The sequence below is a fragment of the Staurois parvus genome, unplaced genomic scaffold (assembly GCF_062004578.1).
Source record: "Staurois parvus isolate SC_StPar_1 unplaced genomic scaffold, SC_StPar_1.0 ptg000011l, whole genome shotgun sequence".
Classification (NCBI taxonomy): domain Eukaryota; kingdom Metazoa; phylum Chordata; class Amphibia; order Anura; family Ranidae; genus Staurois; species Staurois parvus.
This window is the reverse complement of record NW_028317807.1, coordinates 19,510,808-19,536,473: the sequence shown is the minus strand read 5'-3', so window position 1 is coordinate 19,536,473 and position 25,666 is coordinate 19,510,808. Positions and strand designations below refer to the sequence as shown.

At 41.7% G+C, this 25,666-nt stretch overlaps 1 protein-coding gene across 1 annotated transcript in view; it reads right to left on the bottom strand.

The window, feature by feature from the left end:
• The window catches only part of SGO2 (shugoshin 2), a 49,098-nt gene extending 23,656 nt beyond the window's left edge, over positions 1–25,442 (bottom strand). The window contains exons 1-5 of the mRNA XM_089671589.1: positions 25,288–25,442; positions 19,083–19,258; positions 16,713–16,790; positions 9,466–9,554; positions 6,001–6,188 (exon numbers count right to left, since the gene is read on the bottom strand). Coding sequence (XP_089527715.1) covers positions 6,001–6,188; positions 9,466–9,554; positions 16,713–16,790; positions 19,083–19,258; positions 25,288–25,423 — 667 coding nt within the window. The 5' untranslated portion in view covers positions 25,424–25,442. The remainder of the gene's footprint in view (positions 1–6,000; positions 6,189–9,465; positions 9,555–16,712; positions 16,791–19,082; positions 19,259–25,287) is intronic.
• Between the last annotated feature and the right edge of the window lie 224 nt (positions 25,443–25,666).

Below are 25,666 nucleotides of genomic sequence, written 5' to 3'. Positions count from 1 at the left end.
ATTCAAGCTCCCTGAGAGCCCTCACTTTCAAGACGGTTTTTCTTGTAGCAATCACTACGGCAAGAAGAGTGAGTGAACTAGAAGCTCTGTCAATCAGAGCCCCTTTTTTCAGGTTTTTTTCGGACAGGGTTACATTCAGAATGGACCTGGCCTTTGTGCTCAAAGTGGCCTTGAGTTTTCACAGAGATCAAGATATTATTTAGCCTTCATTTTGCTCCAATCCTTCGTGTGACCAGGAGGTAAAGTTTCACAAGCTGGATGTGAGGAGGTGTGTTCTCCTTTATTTGGAAAGGACAAAAGAGTTTCGTAAGTCAGATTAGTTTTTTGTTTCTTTTTCGGGGGTAAAGAAGGGACAGAAAGCTTCCGGACGCACGTTACCCAGGTGGTTAAGATTGGCAATCGGGCAGGCGTATCGGGCGGAGGGCCTAGAGGTCCCAGAGAGCATCATGGCACATTCTACTCGTGCCATGGTGGCCACACAAGCTTAATGGGCAGGGGCTTCTCTGGGGCAGATCTGTAGAGCTGCGACTTGGTCCAGTTACAGTACCTTTGTCAGACATTAGAGACTCGACCTGGTATCGGTGCAGGAGCAAGCCTTCGGACATAGGGTTCTGCAAGCAGTGGTCCCGCGCTAGGGGTGAGTGCTCGCTTATCCTCTCAAGGTGCTGTCCTGAAAGACAAAAGGGGAAAAAGCAAAGTTACACTTATGGTAACGCCTTTTCCAGTAGTCTTTCAGGATCGCACCGGTTACCCACCCTCTGTTGTATGATGCTTAAGAGATACGGTTTATTGTGTTTTTTGGTGTCTTATGTTATGTCTCCCCAGGTGACTGGAGGTGCTGAACTGAGGTCGGAGGGGAGTGACAGGTGCTTTATTTTGGGTGGTGTTTCCTCAGGTGGGGAGGAACCGAGGTCTCTCAAGGTGCTGTCCTGAAAGACTGCTCGAAAAGGCGTTACCGTAAGTGTAACTTTGCTTTTTCCTGTGGAAGAAAAACCTTGGACTATGCCGTGTCCAGGACTAGGGCTAAGTTTTCTAGACATTTGGTTGGGACCAAGGCTGATGTTTGGAGGTTCAGTACCCAAACAAGCCTCTCCAGGACTTGCACCTAGACCGTGACATCAAGGTCTGAGCCAATTGCCCTTAAAGAAGCAGGTTGTACAGGCACCTCACAATGGGGATACCTGGGGTCCTCAACAATCCTAGAACCAAAGCAAACACTTTGGTAAATACTCAATGAGCCTTGGACAGGCTGAATGGCTACATCACAAACTGGTAGTGACTGATCCTTAGCAGCAAACCCCAGAAACCGTTCGTGAGGCTGAAAGTTTGGGATGTGCAGGTCTGCATTCTAGATATCCACTGACGCCAGGAAGTTTCCCTACTGGAGTGAAACAATCATTGCCGGGGTGGAACCATCCTGAAGCTTTGCACTTGCAGGAATTTTTCAAGACCCTTGAGATCCAAAATCGGCAAAAAAAAAATCTCCATTTGGCTTTGGAATCATAAAAAAGTTTGAATAGAAGCCATTAAAATTCCAGCTTAGAACAACAATATATACACTATGGATCCAATAATCTGTGATTTTCCAGAAAGCCACAAAGGATGAGAAGCATTCCTTGTCCACAAGATTGAGGGCACTCTTTTACAGGAAAGAGGACTTGGCTCTAGACTTGGAGGTCTACAAGTTCCAGTTTATCTTGTGGAACTGAGTGGTGGGCTTTCCTTGGAGCCTAAGGCCTGTCGCTGATGAAAGGGGGAGGGGGCGGGGGAGCAGAAGTCTGATCATTGGAGGACAGCAAGCTGAGTTCACAACACAGCCAGAACACTGACCGTGCTGTGCTCTTGTGCTTAGTTTTTAATAGGAAAGCATGGGGACTGGCAGAAACACCAGGTATTTGCCATAAAAGAAGCAACACAAAGAGAACAGGATATGTTTTCATACAAGTACATGGTACAGCAGGCACATATCAGGAACATGAAATTTTGGATTTACATATTCTTTAAACCCATTGGTTTTTCCTTTTTCAGCAGTAATAGCATGCGTTTTCCCACAGTAATGACAGCCAAAATAAACATTCATCCACAAGGGGCGGGTGTTGGATCAGCTTATTACAGAGTTCAAGCAGATCAGCATTGGACGAAAGGATTCTCCTCATGTAGATGGACATACTGCCTGATCTAGAGAAGTGCCTAATCGTATTTTCCAAGACATTTAATAAGAAGCTCAAGGCTGTCAAAAACTCCTTCAGGTATTGTTCAAGAACAGAATCCCCAGGATCAGATTCCCTGGACTGGAGCATACATTTTGCCCACACTTGAGTGCTTGGAAAACTACACAGTGGCCACTGCCGACTGCACCTTCCAAAGAGAAAGATACCTTAAAGAGGGCTCCCAACCTCTTTTCCGTAGCATCCTAAAAGACCAGACTGTGAACCGGAATGGTAGGGATCTTGTTAAAGTGGGAAATAGCCAGATGACTGGCTGGAGACATTTTTAGAGCACTCCTCCTTTGTAGGGTACTGTAGGGTACTTTCTGCTAATGGGTTTGCACAGGAAAAAATTTAGGAATTTTTGGTAGTTGCCAGGACCCAAATCCAGAGACTTTTGGAAAAGGAAATTCCAGAAGTGGCAGTTTTAATATAATTATGATCGTATCTACCAAAAAAACAACCATGGCTTGCTGTGCTTGTGACAGGACAGGACTCAGAGCTTCTTCAAAAAGAACTTTTCAAAAGAGTAGCCCCGATTTTCCCCAGCTTTCTCCTCTTCCACATCCTCATCTAAAGGATGATCCTCTTAAACCACAAACTCTCGCAAAAGAGGAGAGAAAGTAGAGTGCCCACATTTGCATCCCAGATGTTCCAACCCAGTGCGAATCCCTGAGAGCTGTTCACACACGCCAGAAACGGATGCCAAGATTCTTCCCCAATAAAAACAAACTGGAGGAATGTGCCCTGAAACAATGGAAGACCAGACAGGGAAAAGGATTCAGAATTGCCATGACCCTTATGGAAGCATTTGTGCCTTCCCTACCTATGAAAGGTATTTAGGAGACCACCCCATCATCATCCTCCCACCTCTCTGAGGGTGATTACACCTTACCATGGAACAGGTAGATATGGCCACCCAGCTGAGAAGACTGTCAACAGCCAAGATACCAGATGGCCAGTGACCCACATGCAAAGTTGTGCCAATATAGCTTCAGGGATAGCACCGGAGCTGTAAATGTCACAACTGTACATATGCTGCGGAATCATGGAGATGGCTTTAGTACCACCCTGAAGACCGGAGAACGTTCCACACATGGAGATCACGAGTCTGAACAAAACGAATGAGGCAACTGTCATGCAGCTGAGCCCGCCCATAATGAACACTGCCACAGCAGTGAAGCACACAGATGCACTTACCAATTGAGGTCGCAGGGCTTTTGAAAGCCCAGTGTTTACCAATCATGATGGGCATGCTCAAAGAGCCTTCAAGAACATGTCTTCCCTGCAGAAGATAATCACCCAGTACCTGTAAAGCACCCTGCCAGCGACTGCACTAGATACCAGGCACCTTGGTGAGCGCTGCCTGCAGGATCTAGTGCTGACCAGCCACATTACAGGCCACCACTGATCTACAGCAGCGGGGTTAGGGTACTGTCCACCTGGGCCTCTACACTGGATAAGGTCCTTCCTTAGTCCATCAGCAAAAAAAATGTGTTCATTTGCCTGTGGATGACAGCAAACCCAAGTAGTCTTGAATAAGAAGAAACCCTGTTGTCCTGTGATGTAGGGAAGAAAACACTTCTCTCTGTAATACGAGATTTCGGCTACACAGTTTGCCCACAGCCACCATAGCTTGTACTCCACCCAGTCTTCAGAGCAGAGAGCTTGAATAAAGTATGATTAGTAGTCTTTTCCCCTCATATGTTTGTATGTACTGACATACTGCAATTATACTATATAGAAAGTTCTCACTTTACCCAACACACACATCAGGCTCTCTTTTGGAATTTTACACAGAATGAAGCACAGGCTGTGACAGCTGTAAGTAGGCCACACAACTAAAGGTTCATGATTAAAGACCAAGATGTATGGGATTTTGCAGATATGTTATGATGCGACTTCAATACATGCTGGAGTTGCATTATTATGGCACTTGGCACCATTTGGCCATAAGTAAACTAATAGTATATACTCTGATCAAGCCCGTATTGGCTGAAAAATTAAAAAGAGAGGCAATCCTAGCTGGGCTGATGTGTGCTTTGTCTTGCGTTAAAAAAGTTGGACATTATCTGACGTCATTAGCGTGCAACGTTCTGCTTTCCTGCGGAGTTTGTGAAGCATGGTAGGGCTCCCTTCGGTCAACATCAGGAGTTCCAGAGGCGAGGGGTTCTTATACAGGCTTGGAACAGTGACATCTCTTTATAGGTCTACCAAAAAGTACACTGCACAAAGTCAACATTTTAGAAATTTTTTGTTAACATCTTCAGTTTCATGTTAACTTTTCTTAGCACAATACATCGTGCTGAGGATAATTGTCCTATGGCAGAACTAGGTCTGTGATCAGTAACAAAACAACATGATTCTCCTGCATGTGATCATCATGGCTTATTACTGTTCACATGGCTTCATTTACAAAACAAGTGGCCTAATTTACAAAATTTTTATATGGCCTGGGCATTAATGAGCTTAGGTCTCAAAAAGGTTAAATCCTAAATGAAGTTGCAGAAATAGATATGTGGTCACATATTGTACTAACAACCTTCATTTTTTTAGTCTTGTCTACACTTTCTTAGGAGTTCTACAGGGCATCTGAATATGACTGTAGATTTGGAGTTTCACAGAACGCTTGTAATAAAAGTGTTGCAAAGACACTGCGTTGCTTGAATTTAAATAGGAATAAAAATCCAGCTGTTCAAACTAAATCAGCGCTTGTGCCAAAAAAAATTGTATATAGACGGTATTTGCATGGCCAAAAAAAATAATTAAATATAGTTTTAGGGAACACTCAATACTTAATTTTGTTTGGTGATACTCACACACTGTATATATTTCAGATAAAGGTTTCCCTTTTTTGTCACAAGTGCTGTTAATGTGTGTTTTGTTTTGTATATTAAGTTACAACTAGAAAAGCTACAATTTCTGGGGAAATTGTGTGAAGTGTTCTTGCCTGCACCAGTAGTCTACTCTAGCTTTTGTCACCCTGCTGCCTGCTCACACACCTGGGTTCCTATGGCAACTCACTCTACAGCAAGGGCAGAGAAGAGCGGTTAAAAACAAACTGCTCCAACTTGCTCCCTTCACTGGCGGGTGCCATCTTCAAATGGCTGTAGTTTAAAAATTATAAATCCTATACCGAAGAGCTTTATATTGTGAGAATCACAAGACCCAGATCTACATTTTGATGTATAGTATGTCTATGAAATATTAAAAATGAAGGCACAGTCGCAGTTTAGAAATTGCCCTTCAAATTTGAGGTGGCTAGAGTGGAGTTTCAATGAATGTCAATGGGTGGCGTGAGTTGCAAACAAATGGTCATATTGTGAAGACTATCAGGACTACTGGCAGCAGGGATAGCTGAACGTTTTGATATAAAATTTGTGTAGGTGGGCTTGAAAATGAAGGAGTGATGGCAGTTTAGAAATCATGTCCTGATTTTTCAGCTCACACTCTAGCTTTTGTCAGCTCCCACTCTAGTTTTGAACATTCCGCCATTCATTCCTATGGGACCAATTTCACCACACAAACGCCAATATTTCGTGAACCATTCGGCGAAACATTCCACAAAGTAATAGCACACCAATCGGGAACAATCCGCACGTTTCGGTATATTACTGTCTATGTAGTGTAAAAACTGTGAGAGGAATTAGGGTGGTAAATTTGGCTATAATAATATGAATATATATGTGAGATAACAGTAAGTGGTCTTGCCATGCAAGAACACTTAATAATGACAATTGTATTTCATTAGTCTTTATGGGCTAACTAAGATTTATTTCAAGCATGGATTTACCTTCAGCTGTTAAAAGAGACGTGTGCATCTGAATTTCATGCTGTCCATCTGGATTCTCTTTGTCAATACTGGAATGTGTAGATTGTGGGATAAGGTGCTCCTCTTCATTTAGTAAAACTGCTGCAACATTGCTGCATTTATGCTGCTCTGTTGAACTGGAAGGAACTCTTAATGCCATGCCTGTCAGCCTAATGTTGCAACAAAAAATTTCATTAATTGAAAAAGTATACATTTTATCATTTTAAGCATTAGACATTATGGAATAGAACAGCATCTTTATTTTAAATTCAATGCCTGAACAAACTGGACAAAAAATGCCCTGTGCCAGACAGCAAAAGTACACTGCAGACTTTAGAGCTGGTTCACACCAGAACGCAGTGCGGAAACTGGCGTTCCATTCGCATTTCCCACACTGTGTTCAAAACTCACTGCAGGTGTGATCTGCAGCAGGTGTCAATATTAGGGTAATGACACCCCAAACGCAGGACACAAATGCAGTGCGTTTGCCTGCACCAGATTGCATGGTACAGGAGTACCATGCAATGCAGTTGCAGTGAGTTTCCAAAAGTAGTTCATACACTACTTTTGGTGCGGTGCAATTTCAGCCAATTCAAAATGAGTGGGCTGAAATCCCACTGCACAGAACCTGCATAGGTATGCACAGTGCGATTCCTGCTGTGAATTGGCTCTAAAGGCAGGCAGTCGGTTTGGTAGTTTTTTTTTTTTACAAAAAAAAAAGAAAGTAGTAATCTGAATTTTACAAATGGATAAAGACGTTTCCCTCTACCCCCAAACACATGACAGCCCTGGGTATTTAGGCAGTGAATAAGCAGCAGAACTGTGAGATGAGGGAAAATGGGAGTAAATCACATGCTTCTCTACCCAAACGTATGTGAAACAGAAGGAGGCGGCAGATAAAAGTATATCAAGCCATCATTTTTCCTTCTAATCTTGAATAAAATAGGGAATAATTAAAATTCTTTCCTGGGCTCTTTACAGGAAGTAGGGGAAAATATGCAGCAGGTAAGGAAAAAAATATATATATCTTACGGGGGGGGGGGGGGGGGGTTCTAGACTTCCCCCTATTCTACCAAAGAAAAGCATTTTTATTTCTGTCTGTGTTTTGTTGTGGAGTTACTCTCCTTTCCTTTCTAGTAAAATGTCATTGAGTGTCATTTCTCTCTGCTGTCTTGTTTTTCTGTTATCAGCATGGCTTACTTCTAGCAGCTTTTCCCAACACCAAGAGTTGAAAAGGTGAGGAGAAGGGAGCTGCAGCACTCAGCCTGTGACTCATATTCACAGCTGTGCTTGTTCTCCATACTGTGTGAAGGGAGGTGTGTCCCTTCCTTCCTGTCCCCTGCTGCTAGAACCGAGAAGAAATCCTTTCCTCTTTGTGTCATCAGACCAATCTACAGAACTGATTACTTAACGCTAGTCATTTCATTGGGTATATGTAAGAGCTTACAACCACTTTAAGGTAAATCTTTTTAATGGAGTCCGGGGTTGTAGTAAAAGCCTAAAAAATGTACATTATTATTATTATTATACAGTATTTATAAAGCGCCAATAGTTCGCTCAGCGCTGTACATTATAAAGGGGGACAGAACATGTGACAGAACAATACCAATACAATGCAAAACATGAGGGTATCGAGGGCCCTGCTCTTTCAAGCTTACAATCTAGGACATGACAGTGCACTAAATACTCAGTGCTCCCAGCATATAGGGGTGAAGAGTCCCAAGCTTTGAAGGGGAATTCCTGCAGTTCCTGATTCAGGATCTGAGAAATCCACTCCATGCATGCAAAGAAAAAACAGTGCCAGGGTGCAGGAGTTAGTAAATGGTAGTGACAACTCTTTATTTAAAAAAAAACCGTACACTTACATCTAAGGTACACAGATTTCAGCCTGGAGAGAGGAGGGGAATCCAACAATCAGAGAACATCAGAACTTTGGTCCTTGAGCCTGTGTGTGTGGAAAGCTGGACCCGCCACAAAGCAATGAAACAGGCAGTGTCTACAGCCACAGAGTGCCTCTACAATCAATATGTGTGTAGGGTTGACATCACAGAGATGAGTGGGTGTAACAGGTTTCAGGAGCACCACCTACTTTATCAAGCAAATCTCATCCCTCTCCTCTCCAGACTGGACTCTGATTGTACATCAGATATAAGTGTCCATTATGTAATAAAGAGTTGTCACTACCATTTACTAACTCCTGCACCCTGGCAATGTCTTTTCTTTGCATGCATTAGTAGTAAAAACCTGTTGAGCATTAACCATTCTATCCAGGGCTAGAATAAAAGTTATTGGTTTGTCATAAACTTTAACCACTTGCCCTCCAGAGGATTTACCCCCCTTCCTGACCAGGCCATTTTTTTCGATACAGCGCTGCGAAACTTTAACTTACAATTGTACTGTCATGCAACGCTGCACCCAAATGGAATTTATGTCCTTTTTTCCCAAAAATAGTGATTTCTTTTGGTGGTATTTGATCACCTATTTGGTTATTTTTTGCGCTAAATACATAAAAAGACCGACAATTTTGAAAAAAAAAATAAAAAATATTTTTTTACTTTTTGCTATAAAACATATCCAGAAAAAAATGTAAAAAAATCAAATTTAGTCATAAATTTGGGCCAAAATGTATTCTGCTACATGTTTTTGCTAAAAATAATCCCAATACCAGTAAATTAATTGGTTTACGTGAAGGTTATAGCGTCAAAGGGCGGTATATATATACTGGAATTTTTATTATACTAGTAATGGCGGTGATCAGCGACTTATAGCAGGACTGCGGCGGGCATTCTGACACTGGCAGGGAACTAACTGCCACTGACATCTCAATGACATTAATTCAGTGATCAGTGCTAATAAAAAGCACTGACACTGTGGTAATGACACTGGGTAGGAAGAGGTTAACATCTGGGGAGATCAAAGGGTGAACTGTGTGCGGTTTTACATCAGGTGCTGTGTATATATAACAGTTAAGGGACCTGCACCTGGCCCTTGCTTCCTAAAAACTTTACTGCTGACCTATTACTATGCTGGGAAGAGAGGCTTTTGAGATGGTAAGGGTCACAGTCAGGCTTTTTACCCATGAAACCAGAAGTGCATACACTCTGACATTTCAGGCACATGGAGGTGTCTGCTGTGTATCGACAGTACTGGATCAGGCAAATATATAAAGTTCAGGTTTGCTTTCAAAGTTAACTCCACCTTTTAGACCATGTTTCATATATAGGTTGCAACATGAAACATGGTCAGCATGCACAGCCTTCCACACCTAACCCACCTCCCCTTACAGAATCCATGGGTTTTTCTCCACACAGGCTCCTATTAAAATTGAATTTTGCGTGGCATGGTGTTTTACTGTGGCAGAGGGACTGTAGTTATCAATGCAGCACACATGTAGCAGCATTAGATGTTTGTAATTATGATAGACAAAAAATGATACATCTTATTTACCTAAATCCTTGAAGCTCATCTACAGACATTCTGCTTTCATGACTGAAACGTTCGCTCTTTCGTTCTTCTGTGGCCAATAGATCTGAAGACTAAACACATAACAGTAATTGTACATTTCTTATTAGCATCTATAGTATAACATGTAGCACCCTCTAGTATTCTACTAGAATAGTGTAGTGTATTACAGAACCAATTATTGTGTATGGCTCATGGTAAAGTGCCTTGAAAAAGTATTGATACCCCTGTAAATTTTACACATTTTGTCATGTTACAACCAAAAAATGTAAATTTATTTTATTGAGATTTTATATGATAGACCAACACAAAGTGGCACATAATTGTGTAGTGGAAGGAAAATTATAAATTGTTTGCAACATTTCTTACAAATAAATATCTGAAAAATGTGGTGTGCAAAAATCTAGTGGAAGCAATTGCCTTCAGAAGTCACCTAATTAGTAAATAGAGTATAATCACAGTATATACAGCTGTTCTGTGAAGCCCTCAGAGGTTGGTTAGAGAATATTAGTGAACAAACAGCATCATGAAGACCAAGGAACAAACCAGACAGGTGAGGTCACCTAAACTGACAGGCCGGGCAAGGAGAGCATTAATCAGAGAAGCAGCCAAGAGGCACAAGGTAACTCTGGAGGAGCTGCAGAGATTCACAGCTCAGGTGGAAGAATCTGTCCACAGGACAACTATTATTCATGCAAACCACAAATCTGGCCTTTATGGAAGAGTGGCAAGAAGAAAGCCATTGCTGAAAGAAAGCCATAAGAAGTCCCATTTGCAGTATGCGAGAAGCCATGTGGGGACACAGCAAACGTGGAAGAAGATGCTCTGATCAGATGAGTTCAAAATTTAACTGTTTGGCCTAAAAGCAAAACACTATGTGCGGCGGAAAGCCAACACTGCATATCACCATGAACACGCTATCTCCACTGTGAAAGATGGTGGTGGCAGCACCATGTTGTGATGAAAAGCTGGTCAGAGTTGACAAGAAGATGGATGGAGCCAAATAGAAGGCAATCTTAGAAGAGTCTGCAAAAGACTTGAGACTGGGGCAGAGGTTCACCTTCCAGCAGGACAACTACCATAAACATACAGCCAGAGCTACAATAGAATGGTTTAGATCAAAGCATAGTCATGTATTAGAATGACCCAGTCAAAGTCCAGACCTAAATCCAATTGAGAATCTGTGGCAAGATTTGAAAACTGCTGTTCACAGACGCTCTCCATTCAATCTGACAGAGCTTGAGCTATTTTGTAAAGAAGAATGGGCAAAAAATTCACTCTCTAGATGTGCAAAGCTGGTAGAGACATACCTAAAAAGACTTGCAGCTGTAATTGCAGCAAAAGTTGGTTCTACAAAGTATTGACTCAGGGGTGCAGAATACAAATGCATGCCACAATTTTCAGATATTTGAAAAAAAAATTTGAAAGCCATTTATCATTTTCCTTCCACTTCAAAATCATGTTCCACTTTGTGTTGGTCTATCACATAAAATACGTTTTTGATTGTAACATGACAAACTGTGGAAAATTTCAAGGGGTATAAATACTTTTTCAAGGCACTGAAGTTGTGTGAGTCATGTGATTGAGGTCGGGTTATTGCAGGTCAGTTGGATGACTCAACAGGTTGTGGCTCCATCGCCTCCTCCTGACTCTGAGGGACCAAAGAACCTTTCAGAAGTTGGTAAGCAGGCAGAGGTGGAGACCTGATCTGCATGTTCATGGGGATCCGGCCAATCCTAGGTTTTGAGGCCCTGGTGGAATGGTAGCCTAGCCCATAAATATGGGAGAATCAGGCTGACAGAGGAGTCAGGTGGAAGATGCAGTGCTGAGAAGACTGATGGTGCCTAGGTCTTGAGGGGGACCTGCAGGCTGGGCTCAGGCTGCTCGAAAGGATACATTCAGCAGAGAAGTGAATGAGATCAAAATCTGGAGCAGCAGGGAGGAAAGAAGACAGTGCGAGTACAGCAGCACACTCTGGGATCTACAAGGAGAAAGACTGCCACACGTAGCAAACTTTCAAAGGACAGCACTGTGCAGAGAGAGGCTCAGGGATACCCACAACACAGAGGTCCTCACGAGGGTAGCGCTACAAAGTATTAGATGAAAAAAAAAGGGGGAAGCACCTGAAGTACAAACTCCAGTCAGTTTTGTTTTGCCAATCTCCTACTTATTAGTCGCTTTAAAATCACACAATTTGTGTGCAATTTCAGTTTGATTTCCAAAGACGTTATTGTTACTTGTAAAGATTTTCAACGATTTCTTGCAATTTGCAGTGCGATCTCCATTATATTCTATGTATATGATTGTCAAAATACCTTCTAATTTAACAAATGCACAATAAAAAATATAAATCACCCACATATTTAGCAATTCAACAGCCCTATAAAATCCAGTATGTCAATATAAGTTAAAGTTACTCTGTTAAAGATTGCCTCCAAATAAACTGTAAAAGCAGAATTTAACTCCCAAAAGCAAGTTTGTTCCATTTAAATCCTCCCTCCTCAACAATTACAAACTTAATTTTTGTTATTTTTCCTTCAACCCCACCCTCCAACAACATTTTGGCTTAGGCCAGAATGACATGTCTCTGGCCCTGCCTCCGGGAATCATCATGCCACATCTCCGAGGAGGCTGCAGGTCAAAAGGAAGAAAGGACAAAAACCTGATTAACCGCTTTCCTGCCACCCTATACCAGAAATACTGCAACAGGGCGGCAGGGGTGCGCAAAATCACGTGTATATATACATGATTTCACATTTCCGGGTAGGGGGCGCGTGTGATTACTTGCCGTCACCCAGTGATCGCTGAGTAATCCCAATGGGGGGGAGAGAACTGTATGTAAATGTCATGGTCTCCCCCGTCTGCTGTCCCCTCCCTCCTCCGTCAGGTGGCCTGCAGCAGCTTCCCCCTCACTCTCCTTTGATCACCCCCTCCCTTCCCCCCTTGCAGATTCCTCATGTCCTGCACAAGCCTACATCAAAGGCTGTGCAGGACAGGAGGAAACGCCACCTGTGGAGGAGTTGGGCACCCCGCTGGGTATGCACGGAGCAGGCCGTTGGGGTGTCTCCGCCCCCCCGGTGGGCGCAGAGCGGGCACGAGGCTTCCCGCGCTCTGTGCCCGCCTGAGACAAAGGCCGCGCTCCCTGAGCGCGCACAGAGTGAGTGGGGTGTGCCTCGTTGCCCCGGCCACCCGACGCTGGGCCGGCCGTTGCCGGGCAACCGGGAAGCGTCCTGCTACGGCTTAAGAAGACTGGAGCAGGACCCAGCCCATTGTTGGTCCCTTGTCACACCGTGAGAAGCTGTTGGGAGGTCTAAGGGCTGAGGCCAGACCCCCACAGCCAGACCCCGCTGAGCACTCTGCTGATCCCTGTGGCTAGGGTTGGTTGCTATCCGCTGTGCGTGCCGAGAAGGACTTTATCTGCTATCTGCTGGAGTGCCAAGGAGTACTTTGCCTGCTATCCACTATGTGTGCCAAGGAGTACCTTTGCCTGCTATCCTCTGCATGCCAAGGAGTACTTTGCCTGCTATCCGCTGTGTGTGCCAGAGGTGACTCCTGCCTAAACCGTGAGTGCCCATACCCTCCTGTCTGAACTACCCTCCGTGATTCTCCCTATTTTCCCTGCCTGGACTGTCTGTGAATCTCTCTATTACCCTGCCTGGACTGGCCCCATTGAATGCCCCTATTTCTCTGTCCGGGCGACCCCCATCGAACACTCATACTGCTTTTGCCTGGATTGCCCCTGGAACCCCCCCCCCATTACCTTTGCCGGAACGGCCTGCTTGAACTAATACTTGCTTGGGCCATCGCTACCCAAATTGCCCTATTGTGGGCCGGATTACAATTATTTTGGGCTCCTCCCCTCTCTTCCCCTTTTTTGGGTACCCGGACGCTACCTTCCTACCCTGATTGAGTGCCTTCCATAGTTCAATAAAGCTTTGTGTGTTTACCATCCTCCGTGTGTGTTCTGTCCTGCCTATGCTTCCGTCACAGTAAACAATACAGTTCTCTCCCCTGTCCGCTCCAGCACACTGCTTTGTATGGCTCTGCATAGCAGAACCATACAGAGCAGTGAGCTTACAGTTGAAAGCACAGACACAGCTTACTGTGAAACAGCACACAGTTAACCCTTTGATCGTCCCACATTAACCCCTTCCTACCCAGTGCCATTAGTACCATGTCAGTGCTTTTTATTAGCACTGATCACTGTATTGGTGTCACTGGGATTGTCAGTGACACCAAGTCAGTTCCCCCCCAGTCCCGCTATAAGTGGCTGATCGCCGCCATTACTAGTATAATAAAAATCAAAATTCCAGTATATATACCGCCATTTGTAGATGCTATAACCTTAACGTAAACCAATTAATTTACACGCATCGGGATTATTTTTAGCAAAGACATGTAGCAGAATACATTTTGGCCTAAATGTATGACGAAATTTGATTTTTTTTTTTTTTTTTTTTTTATTGGATATGTTTTATAGCAAAAAGTTAAAAATAGTTTTTTTTTTCAAAATTGTCGGTCTTTTTTGTTTATAGCGCAAAAAATAAAAACCGCATAGGTGATCAAATACCACCAAAAGAAAGCTCTATTTCACCGCCATTACTAGTATTAAAAAAAAAAAAGCTACCACAGAAACTGCCCACTTTCTAAGGAAGCTGTCCCCAATGGGATACTGTTGGGTGAAACCTTCAGAGGGAGATAGACAAAATCTCTAGGTGAAACCAGTCTTCAAAAAGGACAGGCTCAACCAGAATGTGAACCAGATCAGTCTTAGCTGGTATAGGGAATATGCTAAACAAGCGGTACAGCTTCAATCAACATATGAATAAGCTTAGCCAGGGAAAGAGATCTAGATGTTAGTCCGCCAGTGTCCTGCATGATAAAAAAAAAAAAAAAAAAAAATCAAAAAAGAAGGAAACAACACACATATAACTCCTCCCATTCTGGGGTCAACCGATGGGGGACCGTATTCCAAACACACCCTGGTGTACCCTGCACTAAATATTTAAAGGGCTTCTGCCTGCAGGGCAATCCCCACAGGGGTCTTGAGAGATTGGGCTCTGCAACCAGGCAGACCATGGCTGTGGACCTGTAAGGCACCTTGAGACTAACGTGCTGCATTACATGGCAAATGGAGTGAGCACAGCAAGATCCAGTACATGGCAGAAACATTAGTGGCTGTGCCAGCATCTTCCCCAGCTGGAGTCGAGGTACAGCCCACCAAAGCTCTGCCGAGAAGTCACCCGATCTGGAAGCTACATGAAAATCTGCAGTGGCAATGGTGCAGCCGAGTGCTGAAGCATTCAGCCTGGAAGGAATCCAAAGAGAAAAATCTTCATAAGAAGGTGACAAGTGTCTCTCAGTGGATAGAAGAGGTCCATCACTTAAGCAAAACCTGAGGCTAACTGGGAGTTGAGGGGTTATATAGTCAGATGTCCCTGCAACCTCTTTTTTTTTCCAGCGTCTATTCACCTAAAGATAGCTTCATATAACCTAGTCATAATGACTTAAAGAAGTATTGTACTGTACAATCAGGAAAAATTTTTTTTCCTTATGTCTTTTCATAACGTTTTGACAGGTCTCTTTACTTTTGACAGTCCATTTGATAAAATGATAAAAGTCAGTGATTTATTTTTTTTTTAAAGGTACACTGATGCTGTATAATATGAAACAAGGTATTTATTTACAAAAAGTTATAACCCTCAAAAACAAAGTTCTACCACCCAAAGGGAATTATAAAAGTTGTGGTCCTATTTAGTATTGTCAGACCTGCATTATCTGCTTAATGCATGGATGAGACTCTCAGCTACGGTATGTATAGCGACCATACTGTTTGATAGCGTGCTAACAAAATTGAGGTATGGAAACTCATAGTAGGAGCTCACTGGGACACTACATAACATCCCTTTCAATCATTTCAACGGCCGTGTCCTATTTGTCTTTAAGGGTAAGGAAACAGGACTTTAGCTGACTGCATGTAGCAATGCAGATTAATGGAAAATACATAATTGATGCCCATTACATACGGAGTATGATGTATTGTAATCCACCCCAACTAGTCAAAGAGATTGACACCTACCTTATGTCCCATAAAAAATTATAAACACTTACCTCGCTTATGCTCGAAATAGAAAATGCAGCACTATGTCACATTAATAATCTAGGATGTACTGTAAAGAGTTATTGCACCGCTACATCAGTTCTTGGAGTGGTGGCGTGAGATGTAAGTCAGAGCAGCTGTTTTTACTGTTGATTTTATGTGTCTTTACTGTGCTAATACTTGTCTGGCTGTAATAAATACTACACTATATGGCATTTTATTCCGGTTGCCTTGTGGTGGTATTTAACAGCGAGCGTGGAACAGTGCCCCCTATGGAGCTGTGATTAAAGTTGGTGGAAGAGAAGATTGATGCCAGTGCTTCAATTTGTCCGTTACCTGCTGCACATCCCATGAGCACTTTATGTGGGTGGTGGAGTTTTGAACACAGACTTTATCTCAGAGTATCATCTATACACGGGTGTTGAATTCATTTTTTTTGTTTTTGGTGTCACAAGTCTTAAAATCGCAAAAGGAGGGAGGAGTGGAGCAGTCCCTCAGGAGCCATACAAGGAGATGGATGCTCGTGTTGATTAACCCCTTTGCACTGGCCGCACACAAACGTGCGGCCTCCCGGCGTCTGGGCCTAGACGCCGAGCGGCCACACATTTGCGTTCATGTAGCAAAAAACATATGTGCTGAGAGCCACATGTGTGGTACTCACGGAAAGGTCCCGGTCCGCTCTTTCGATCGGGACCTTTTCCGGATCATGTGACCACCGTGATGACGCGTCACGGCGGTCACATGCTTCCTAAACCACGTTCTGCCTCCCGGCGTCTGAAACTCTTAAAGGGCCGGGAGGCGCCGGTGGGAAGGGGTTAAAGTGCTTATGCTTCACTTTATATCAGGGCAGCATATACTTGAGTCAGCAATTTTTCTGATTTCCAGTGGTGGATAAGCTAATTTTTATAGGAGGAAATCAAGAACAATACATATAATACACAGCGGAACTATGAACGAATTTTGATATGCCAAGTTGATGGGACTGACATCATTGGACTATTAATGTGACTTTATAGTGCTGCATTTTCTATTGATAGCTCACGTGAAGGGTGGTGTACACTTACCTGTATTTGCAAGCAGATTATTTTTAGACTAGTAGGGAGCGCTGACTTTATATATTTTAGTTACGTACCTCACTTATGCTGCTTATTTCAATTGCTGCTGGCAGATTAATGTTCATGAAGACATCAATATCCTTAAGCATTCTATTCTGTAAACCAAGAATAGCACTGGTTAGGGGTACAGATTTCACAACTTTATAATAACAGCGTCAGTGATTCTGTCACCACCATCCATTTCCACAACATCCATTTCCACAACATCCATTACAGGCACCAAATTTGCTACACTTTAGAGTTCTTTCATGTGCTGTCTTTACTGGGTGTTGCCGATTCTGTTGATTCTGGAAACCATTGTCTGACGAAGTGTTGAGTGCAGAGAAGATTTCTTTGTCTGTTTCACTATTTTAAATATTTGAGTTAAATGATATGAAATATCATTGTTTTTCATGAGCTCTACTTGTAGCATGAAAATTTGATCTTAAAGGGGTAGGATAATTACCCCATACTTTCATTTGCTTCTAACAAGCAGTGCACATTATTTGCGGTCGTGAGCACTGCTCAGTGCATACCACACATCCCACAGTCCACAATCACTAGTCCATCTAGGGAGCAAGCAAGGGTGCCTATGTTCCTACATACAGAGGGACAATGGAGAGCAAGTGTAGGCACACTTTACTTGGAAAGTCAAATCATAGCCGCAAAATTGAAGAAATTTGGAGGAGGCTGAGAGTGATAGAGGGTACTTTTTAAAGTCAAGAATACATATTTGAATAGAATATTTTCCTTTCAAACCTGAGTGTAGTGCCACTTTGAAGCAGAAACTAAACTGCCAATCTAATGGTTTCTCAAAACAGATGCATTCAAGGCATGCATTTGGTGATAGCCATCACAATTGTCAGTGTCCTTATCAGTTCTCAACCAAACAATTCAAGCCCTCAAATTGCTAGTGCTGGCTGATAAAATACGCAGTACCATAGCAATTGCAGATCTAAATAGAAGCTGACAACACATTCAGATGTAATGGATAGGATGTTTTAGTTTCAAGTTTAACTAGCTCAGCTCTTTGGACATAACTGTTACAAGCTGATGGCTGCTCCGTTTGTTTAGCCAGATCCTGGCTTTAAAGTGAAAGTGATGTGGTGGCTCTATAGCCACTGATCACTTTCACAGAGCAGGTGGCGTAGTGATTCCCCCACTCACTGGCAGCCACCCGTTTACCAGGCTCTCCTACTCTTATTGGGAGACTGGGACCACAACTGCCAGCTTCAGGATGGAGAGCAGGGAGAGACAGAGGAATAGCCATGCCTCAATCTCAACTGTAAGCAAAAAAAACAGAAGCGACAATGATTTTGTCACTTCCAGTTTCAGATTCCCTATTTCCTAGCCGATACAGTCAAGAGACACATCTAACCGTGCAGATCTGTGCTTCGTTAGATGGTATGAAGGGCAGGGGAAACATTTCTGGCTATTAGACCCCTAATGTCACAAAAAAAAAAAAAAGGGAGTACCTGTCACCAACGAAAGGCTATCACATAGGGGTATATTAACCTCTTGTGATAGCAATCAAATAAAAATGAATAACTAAAAAACTAAAAGTTTAAGGAAAAAAAAATAATTCTAAAATGTATTTATTAAAAAAAAAAAGAAAAATATTGCTAAAACCCCTCTTACCCCACACACATGCCCAGGGTGCACATGAGTATCTAAACTGTTGTCGTACTACAAATGTGAAGTATTAACATGAACCTCAAAGTAGGTGCAAAGATTCAAGTACAAGAGCTCTTTGTTAACCCTAAAGCGATGAGCTGTAAAAGTTTTTAAAGTGGCACCTATGGAGATTTTTGGGTACTGTAGTTATTTGTGATATCATAGGAGCAAGCAATTTTAAGACTTGGCATGTTTGGTATCTATTTGCATGACACAAACTCATTTTTTGTATTTAAAAAAAAAATTATTATAGTGTGTTTGCACTAAAATGAATTTTATTAAATTTTTTCCTAAAAACATGTATTAATAAACAGTTGCGCAAATATCATGCGATAAAAATTTGCAACCATTATCTTTTTATTCTACAGGTTCTCTTTTTTCAGGATATATATAATGTTCTGTGGGTTAAAATAAGTTTTGTCAAAAATTAAGATTTTTACATGTACGCAAAACAAAATGAAAAAATTTGCTCTAACTAGCCAAACTAGTTAAATATAAAATATGTAATTATTCACAAGAATAATTAGCAATAATAATAAGTCATGACTTTTGAAAGAATGCCGACACATACACGCAGCAATTTTTTTGTTAACAGGCCCCAAAGCGTTAATTCTAGGAACAAACTTCAACACAGTGAGGAAGGAACAACATGATACAGCAATTTGTAAGATTTCTGTGACTTATACTGACAACAATCCATGCCTAAAATGACATAATTGTAAGCAGGAACATACCACGATACTCAAGTTCTGTCTAAGCAGCGCATTCTGAAAATTAAGCATCTTTACTTCCTTCTGTAAAATCATCTTGTCACTTTCAAGTCTTCTTGCCTTCTCCTTCTCAGCAGTCAAAGCACAGGCTAAAGCCCTATTATTGTGCTTTAGGGATATTTTTACAACAGATGAGTTATCTGAAATACATACAACATTCAGATGAATAACAAATATATACCACAAAAAGTCATGAAAAGAAAAAAATCAGTCACTGGTTAGTCACCCCAGAAATATTGTGCAGTAGTTAGATTCTAAGCAAAGTCCAACCTCCTATCATTCGTACTTGCTGCCCATAGTGTCCAATTCAGTTACTTTCCCGGGTTTTTTTTGTGCAGTTTTTGCAAATAGGTCCCTAAGTCTAAGATGATCAGACCGTTAAAATGAATCTATCATCTTCTAACCAAAGTTCCATTCTTTGAAAAGCTAAATATCTGTACAATCTGCTTGTAATTCTTTATGCTTTTGCAGCTGAAACTGAGCAAATGCAAAGCAACAAATTTATTATGTTAATGTTGGCCCTCCACAGCCGTTTATGCCTACACTCCATTCACTCCCCTGCTGCTCTGATCAGCCATGGGAGCAGGGAGAAGCAGCCTTAAAGGGCCCGAATGAAAATGGCCTATGTCAAATGGCTTTGAGCTTGTGTCTACAGTATCAGTTTGAGATGTTTCTGAGATAATTCATTGACAGGTTCATGAGACTTGCAGTTGATCTCCTTCAGACCTGCTTCACACAAGTTTTACATCCCCTTAGGCTTGTATGGGATTGTAAAACCTGCATAAAGTGGCATTGAAATTTGCAAAAATCGCTGAAAGGAAGGGTTTTTATAACAGAAGATAGAAATGCCTCCCCTGCCACATTTACCAGCTCTGCGCCGTGGTGATGTGACTCCTGTGTGCATGTGGTGCACACTAGCACAATATGGTATAAACCTTTCAGCAGGTGGGTATCCATTTTAACTTTTTTAAAATCATAGATTAATACAGATTTAAAGCAAACAAAATATTAGTTCCCTGGATGCCTTTAACGTCAATATTTTCTATGTTACCTGAACAGGACAAGCAAGCAGATTCAAAATTAAACTGAAGTCAGAAGTAATCTGCATCTTTGTGCCAGGGCAGTGTCTCAGAAGCACTCAAGCAGTTCACACTTTTAGAAGAAGCTTTCAGCAATGGTGGCTGCTTTATTCTCTCAGTATGTTTTCATAAAGCAGGGGTCTCCAGAGTTTTCAGTTCACCACACAGTATAGTTTACAAATATTTGTGGGCCAAAACAAAAATGTTTTTACATCTAGAAATGCCTCCAAGAGTCCCCTCTTACATCCAGGAGTGCCCAAGAAAGTCATTTCTTACATCCATGTATCCAGCAGAGCAGCAGCGTGGAAGCCGGAAGGTGAAGTGAGTCTGGTTGGGGAAGTCCAGACGTCCTGTAAATGCTGGGAGCAGGCCAGAAGTCTTAGCAACCAACCACAGTGGAAGACGAGGGGGAATTCTTCATTGGGGGCTACGGGAGGGCTATGCTTGGCTGGCAGTGGATGTGCCTGTCTCAGTATTATAATACACAGTCTAGTGCATCCACTGGCAACCAGAAAAGGTGTTTTCATGGACAGTTGCTGAGGGTCGGATAAAATCTTGTGATGAGCTGGATGTTGCCCACGGCCCATAGTTTGAAGGTCCCTGCTTTAAAGTGTATCTAAACCCAAAAACACCAGTGTGTGTGCTACCAATCAAAAGTTTAAGAACACACCCATTTTTCCAGTTTTTCTTAAAATTTATGCAGTTTAAAAAAAAAAAAAAAAAAAGAAATCATGGAATCCTAAACTGCAATCTAAATTTTTGACTAAAAAAAAAAAATTAAAAGTAGGCACCTTCTGTAGATATAGCAGCCGAACACATTCATAATATTTTTTTTTTTTTTTAGAACAGAAATCAAATATTGTTTGGAAATTTATTCCTAATGCTATTGAAATCAAATATTGTGTGGAAATTGCTTCTCAACACTGTTGCAGAAGTTCCCACAAATTTGTTGCATTGTAGGTTGATTTGCTTTCATCCTTCTGTCCATTTCATCCCAAATATGCTCGATGGGGTTTATGTCTGGTGACTTTTGCTGGCTATTCCATAATTTGAAGGCTATCATCTTGTTGTTTTCGTCTAAGGTAGTTCTGACACAGCTTGGAGGTGTTTTGAGTCATTTACTTGCTGTACTGTATGGTGCTGCAAAATGCTGTGCTAGTAGTTTTGGTTCAGGGTACCGCTCACTCTGTGCAAATTGACAACTCTGGATCCAGCAAAAGAACCCCAGACCATCACACTTCCTTCTCCATGTTTGACAGTTGGTGTCACACACTGGGGAACCATCCTTTCACCTACTCGTCTGTGTACAAAAACCCTGTATGATGAACCGAAGATCTCATATTTTAATTCATTGATTAATGAGACCTTTTTCCAGCCCTTTGTAGTCCACTGGCAGTGAGTGCTTCATGGCCAGGCAAGCCTCTTTTTCTTACTTTGCCATCTTAGCAATGGCTTTCTTAGAGCCACTGGACCTGTCAAACCTGCAGCTTGAAGTCTTATCTTTACAGATGAAACTAAAACTTGCTTACTTCAATCAGTGTTAAGCTGTGCGTGAAGTTGTTGCCCTGTGAGCTGCCTGTCACGCAAGCTGGTTACTGGCACTAAGAAACTTTTCTTCTGATTCTGTTGTGGCTTTGGGTCTGTCAGAACTCCTCCCTTCAGAGTTTCCCCCAGTTTCCAAGTGCCTTTTGATGGTGTAAAAATCTGTACTCACTGACACCTTGGCTTTCTTTGCAACTTCTCTACAGGAAAGACTGACAGTTTTAACGTTTATAATTGTCTCTCTTTTGTTAATGGCATTTCCCTGCCATTTTGAGAGCAATATATTACTTCCTGCAGTACAATACTGTCCAAATATTGCTTAAGAGGATGTAGTAGAACAGTCTGTTTCAACATTGCTTTTATACACACAGTGAGCTTGTAAGTAATCAGCAAAAGTTGGGACACCTGTAGGAATTGTTAGCATAAACTTCCAAGGCCTTATTTACTTACATCGCTGCACAACAACTGTGAGTTGTGAACTCATTACTTCTTCCCTGAAAAAGGCCTTTTGGATAACTCTGAAATGTACAATATTTTTCAGTTTTTGTTAACTTTTTTTCACTTCTGGCAGTTTACTGCCTACCTTTGTACAATTTCAGATTATTCACTGGACTTGAAGAGCTTACATTTCATTATAGACTGGAAAAAACTGGGGTGCTGTAAACTTTTGACCAATACTGTACACATATACACACACTCATACTGTACATCAGTATATAATTTACAGCTTACTATTTGCTGGGTATGAAGGCTGCATTTTTTTCAGGCTTTTTTCTACTCCACAAATAACATAATTCCTGACTCTTTATAGCTACACCCACTTCTCCATGGTATCTACAGAGGGAGCCATAGCTGTCACACAAATTGGATTCAAACATGCTCTTCTCCATTACATGGCAATTGATAGGATTGGTAATTTACAGGTATTTTCTGTACTTAATTGAAACGTTCTTAGCCTGAAAAATTAAAACAAATGCAGCCACCACATCCGAGGACTTGAAAGCTGCAAGATACATTAAAGCCAAATATACTCATGTCAGGTGAGCACACTTATATGGGACTTGCACTTTTGATTGATGGGTTTTTATTGTTGTTGTTCCTTATCTACATTTTTTCTATATATTAAAATGAGCTCTACTCTCACATTATCCCTTCTGTCAATTATTTTGGCAGTATGCCAAACAGGTAGGGGTTGCATGAACTCACTGAGGGCTAATTTACAGCCTCCGCTGCAGTCCGGTGGGATTGCTGATCTCAGCGCATTGCACTGTTCCCTTTGTTTTTATATAAACTTTATTGAAATGCCAGAGACATTTCAGTAAGTTCAAATGCCAGCTGTGCAGTGCAAGGCAGTGGATTGCCTTGCACTGCACTTAAAAAATATACTGCATGCAAGGAGCAGTGGAGAAGCGCTAACAAGTTTAGTATGGGTGGAACACAAGCTTTAACCTCCCTAGCGGTCTGATTATGTCCATATTTCTGTTCTCAAAGCGGTAAATTTTTTTGCATGGAAATGTATTTTTGTTTTTTTTTATTGTAGGTCTGTAATTCTTAGGAATAACTCACTGAAATCTGTCCAAACAAGAGTCTAGTAAACATCCCGGGTAGGATAAACCTTGAAACACGAAATTATCAATTAATAAATAATCATAAAAAATAATAATATAATAATAATAAATTTAATTCAATAATACAATCAAACCAAAAACACTGAAATTTGAAATATACCGCCAAGTTCGCACATCACTGAGCAAAGTCGCAAAATCGTTTTCAGTGTCTGACGACGAATTTCCCCACAAATCATTATCACTCAATTCTGCAAGTGGTTCTAATTTACTATCGCTGTTCTTTAGCTGGTCTAAAACCGCTTTTGACCTAAAGGGAAGCTTTTTGGATACCATGGACGTTTCTCAGTTAACAGGCAGAGAGAACAGTAAAAATGCAGGCAGGGCACAGGACAAAGCACTCACAAAATGTGGAACAAAATGTATGTGAAATGGTTGGATACAGTAATGTTTTACTATGTGATTTTAGTGAATGTCACTTTTTGTCATTTTCAAATTTCCCGCCGTTCCGTCCACCGTATGTCCCGACGCTCGCAGGGGACGGAACCCAGATGACGTGTCGGCATCCGCCAGATTACATTGCCGAGGACACTGCAGGAGGGACATCGCGGGAGCGCAGGACAAGGTAAGTGATCGAGGGATCGCGGAGTAGCGCCGCATGGTAATCACGAGTGTAGGTCGGGGTTACCAATTGTGGTACTGAAACTTTACCCCGAGCTACTCGGGAATACTGCCAGGGAGGTTAAAGAGACCTGCCACTCCTTTTTACAAGAGAAAACAAATAAAAATAGTTCCTTTTAAGTATACCTGGTCAGATGCGAAAAAAAAACACAAAAAACAAACAATAAACCTACCTTAACAGTAAGCAGAATGCGCTTGGTTGCTCCTTTTTTATTTCTAAGCAGCTTCACTGCTTGAGCCAATTATTGTTGTACAGAATTGTTTACAGAATGAAGACATTAAAAGCTATGTAACCAATCTGCCTTTCGTGCACTGTTTAGATTTTGATCCAAAACCCTCTAGGTACAACAGATCCAAATCTCTGAATTGGTGCTACTTTCAAAAAAATGCACTGGTGTTCATTTCTATGAGCAAAGGACATGGTAAGAGTGCTTCTGGGAAAGAGCATAAGTGTGACTAAGGACCCCATTGGGGGGGTTGGGTTCTCTGATCTGCACACTGTAGGGCATCACTACAAACCCTTTATAATGCACAACATATTTTAGAAGTCCCTTACTGCTTATACTGATAACCAGAGTTTATAGCTAATAATTGGCACCTGAGACATTTTTATCAAGTTTCCCCATGATGGATTTCCGGCAGGTGCTCCAGTTTCTTAAAAGGATAAGTTCACCTGTAAAGCATTGCACCCGCGATCAGCAGATCATGGGGGCCATGCAGGACTCCTACAGATTTGTCAGTGTATCTGTATGCTCGTACCTCATACAGGCAGGCAGATACACACTGACAGGAAGAAACAAAGAACTACCACAAAGAACTACCCGAGAACCACAAATACTTGTAGTTTCCTAGTCAAAGGACTCTGTGAATGAATGATATGGACAGGTGAGTAGAATCCTATATGTTTTTTTTTTTTTTTTTGTTAAATCGTGACAGCTAGCAGGGGAGAAGATCTCCAACTTGCTGTCAGAGGCAGCAGAGTGGGCAGTGGCTGCAGGAGTGGGATCATTAAAAAAAAAAAAACACTAATTACGGGCGGCACATGTAACATTTTCCCAAAGGCGAACCTATCCTTTAACACAGTCCAAAACTAAAGCAATAGACTGACTGACTTGATACCAAACTGACCTTAGTGTATGTACATCAGATTGTGATGGGGCCCATTAGGCTATAAGTTCCTTCTGAAGCAGGGACTGATGTAATGTACATGATACAGGGTAAAGAATTGCGAAAATGGTTGATCATTAAATGAGCAAATTGAAAATCTATTGCCAAATTTGTCAGTGTGTTTTGAAAACTTACTGAAGTTTTTTGACTTAATTTTTGCAGCAAGAGATGTTTGAAGTTTTGCAGTCTTTAAAGTCCCATTGATTTTTTCCCTCATCCGTTCCTTCACAGTTTGGAGCGTGGAACTTGACGAAACGTCTGTCAAATCCATTCTCTGAAAGCTGCATGTATTCAAGCTGTAGAAAACAGTTATAAATATATATTAGAAAATATAGTCATGTTTACAGACAATACTGAAAATGCTGATAACAAGCAAAGACTGCTGCAACCAGGAACATATTTGTCAAATCATGATCAGACTGCAATAAAAATGAAACGGATCATTCATAATTATACATGACAGTCATCAGGCTGGACCATTCTACATGAACCCTAAGAGATCGGTGTTGGCTAA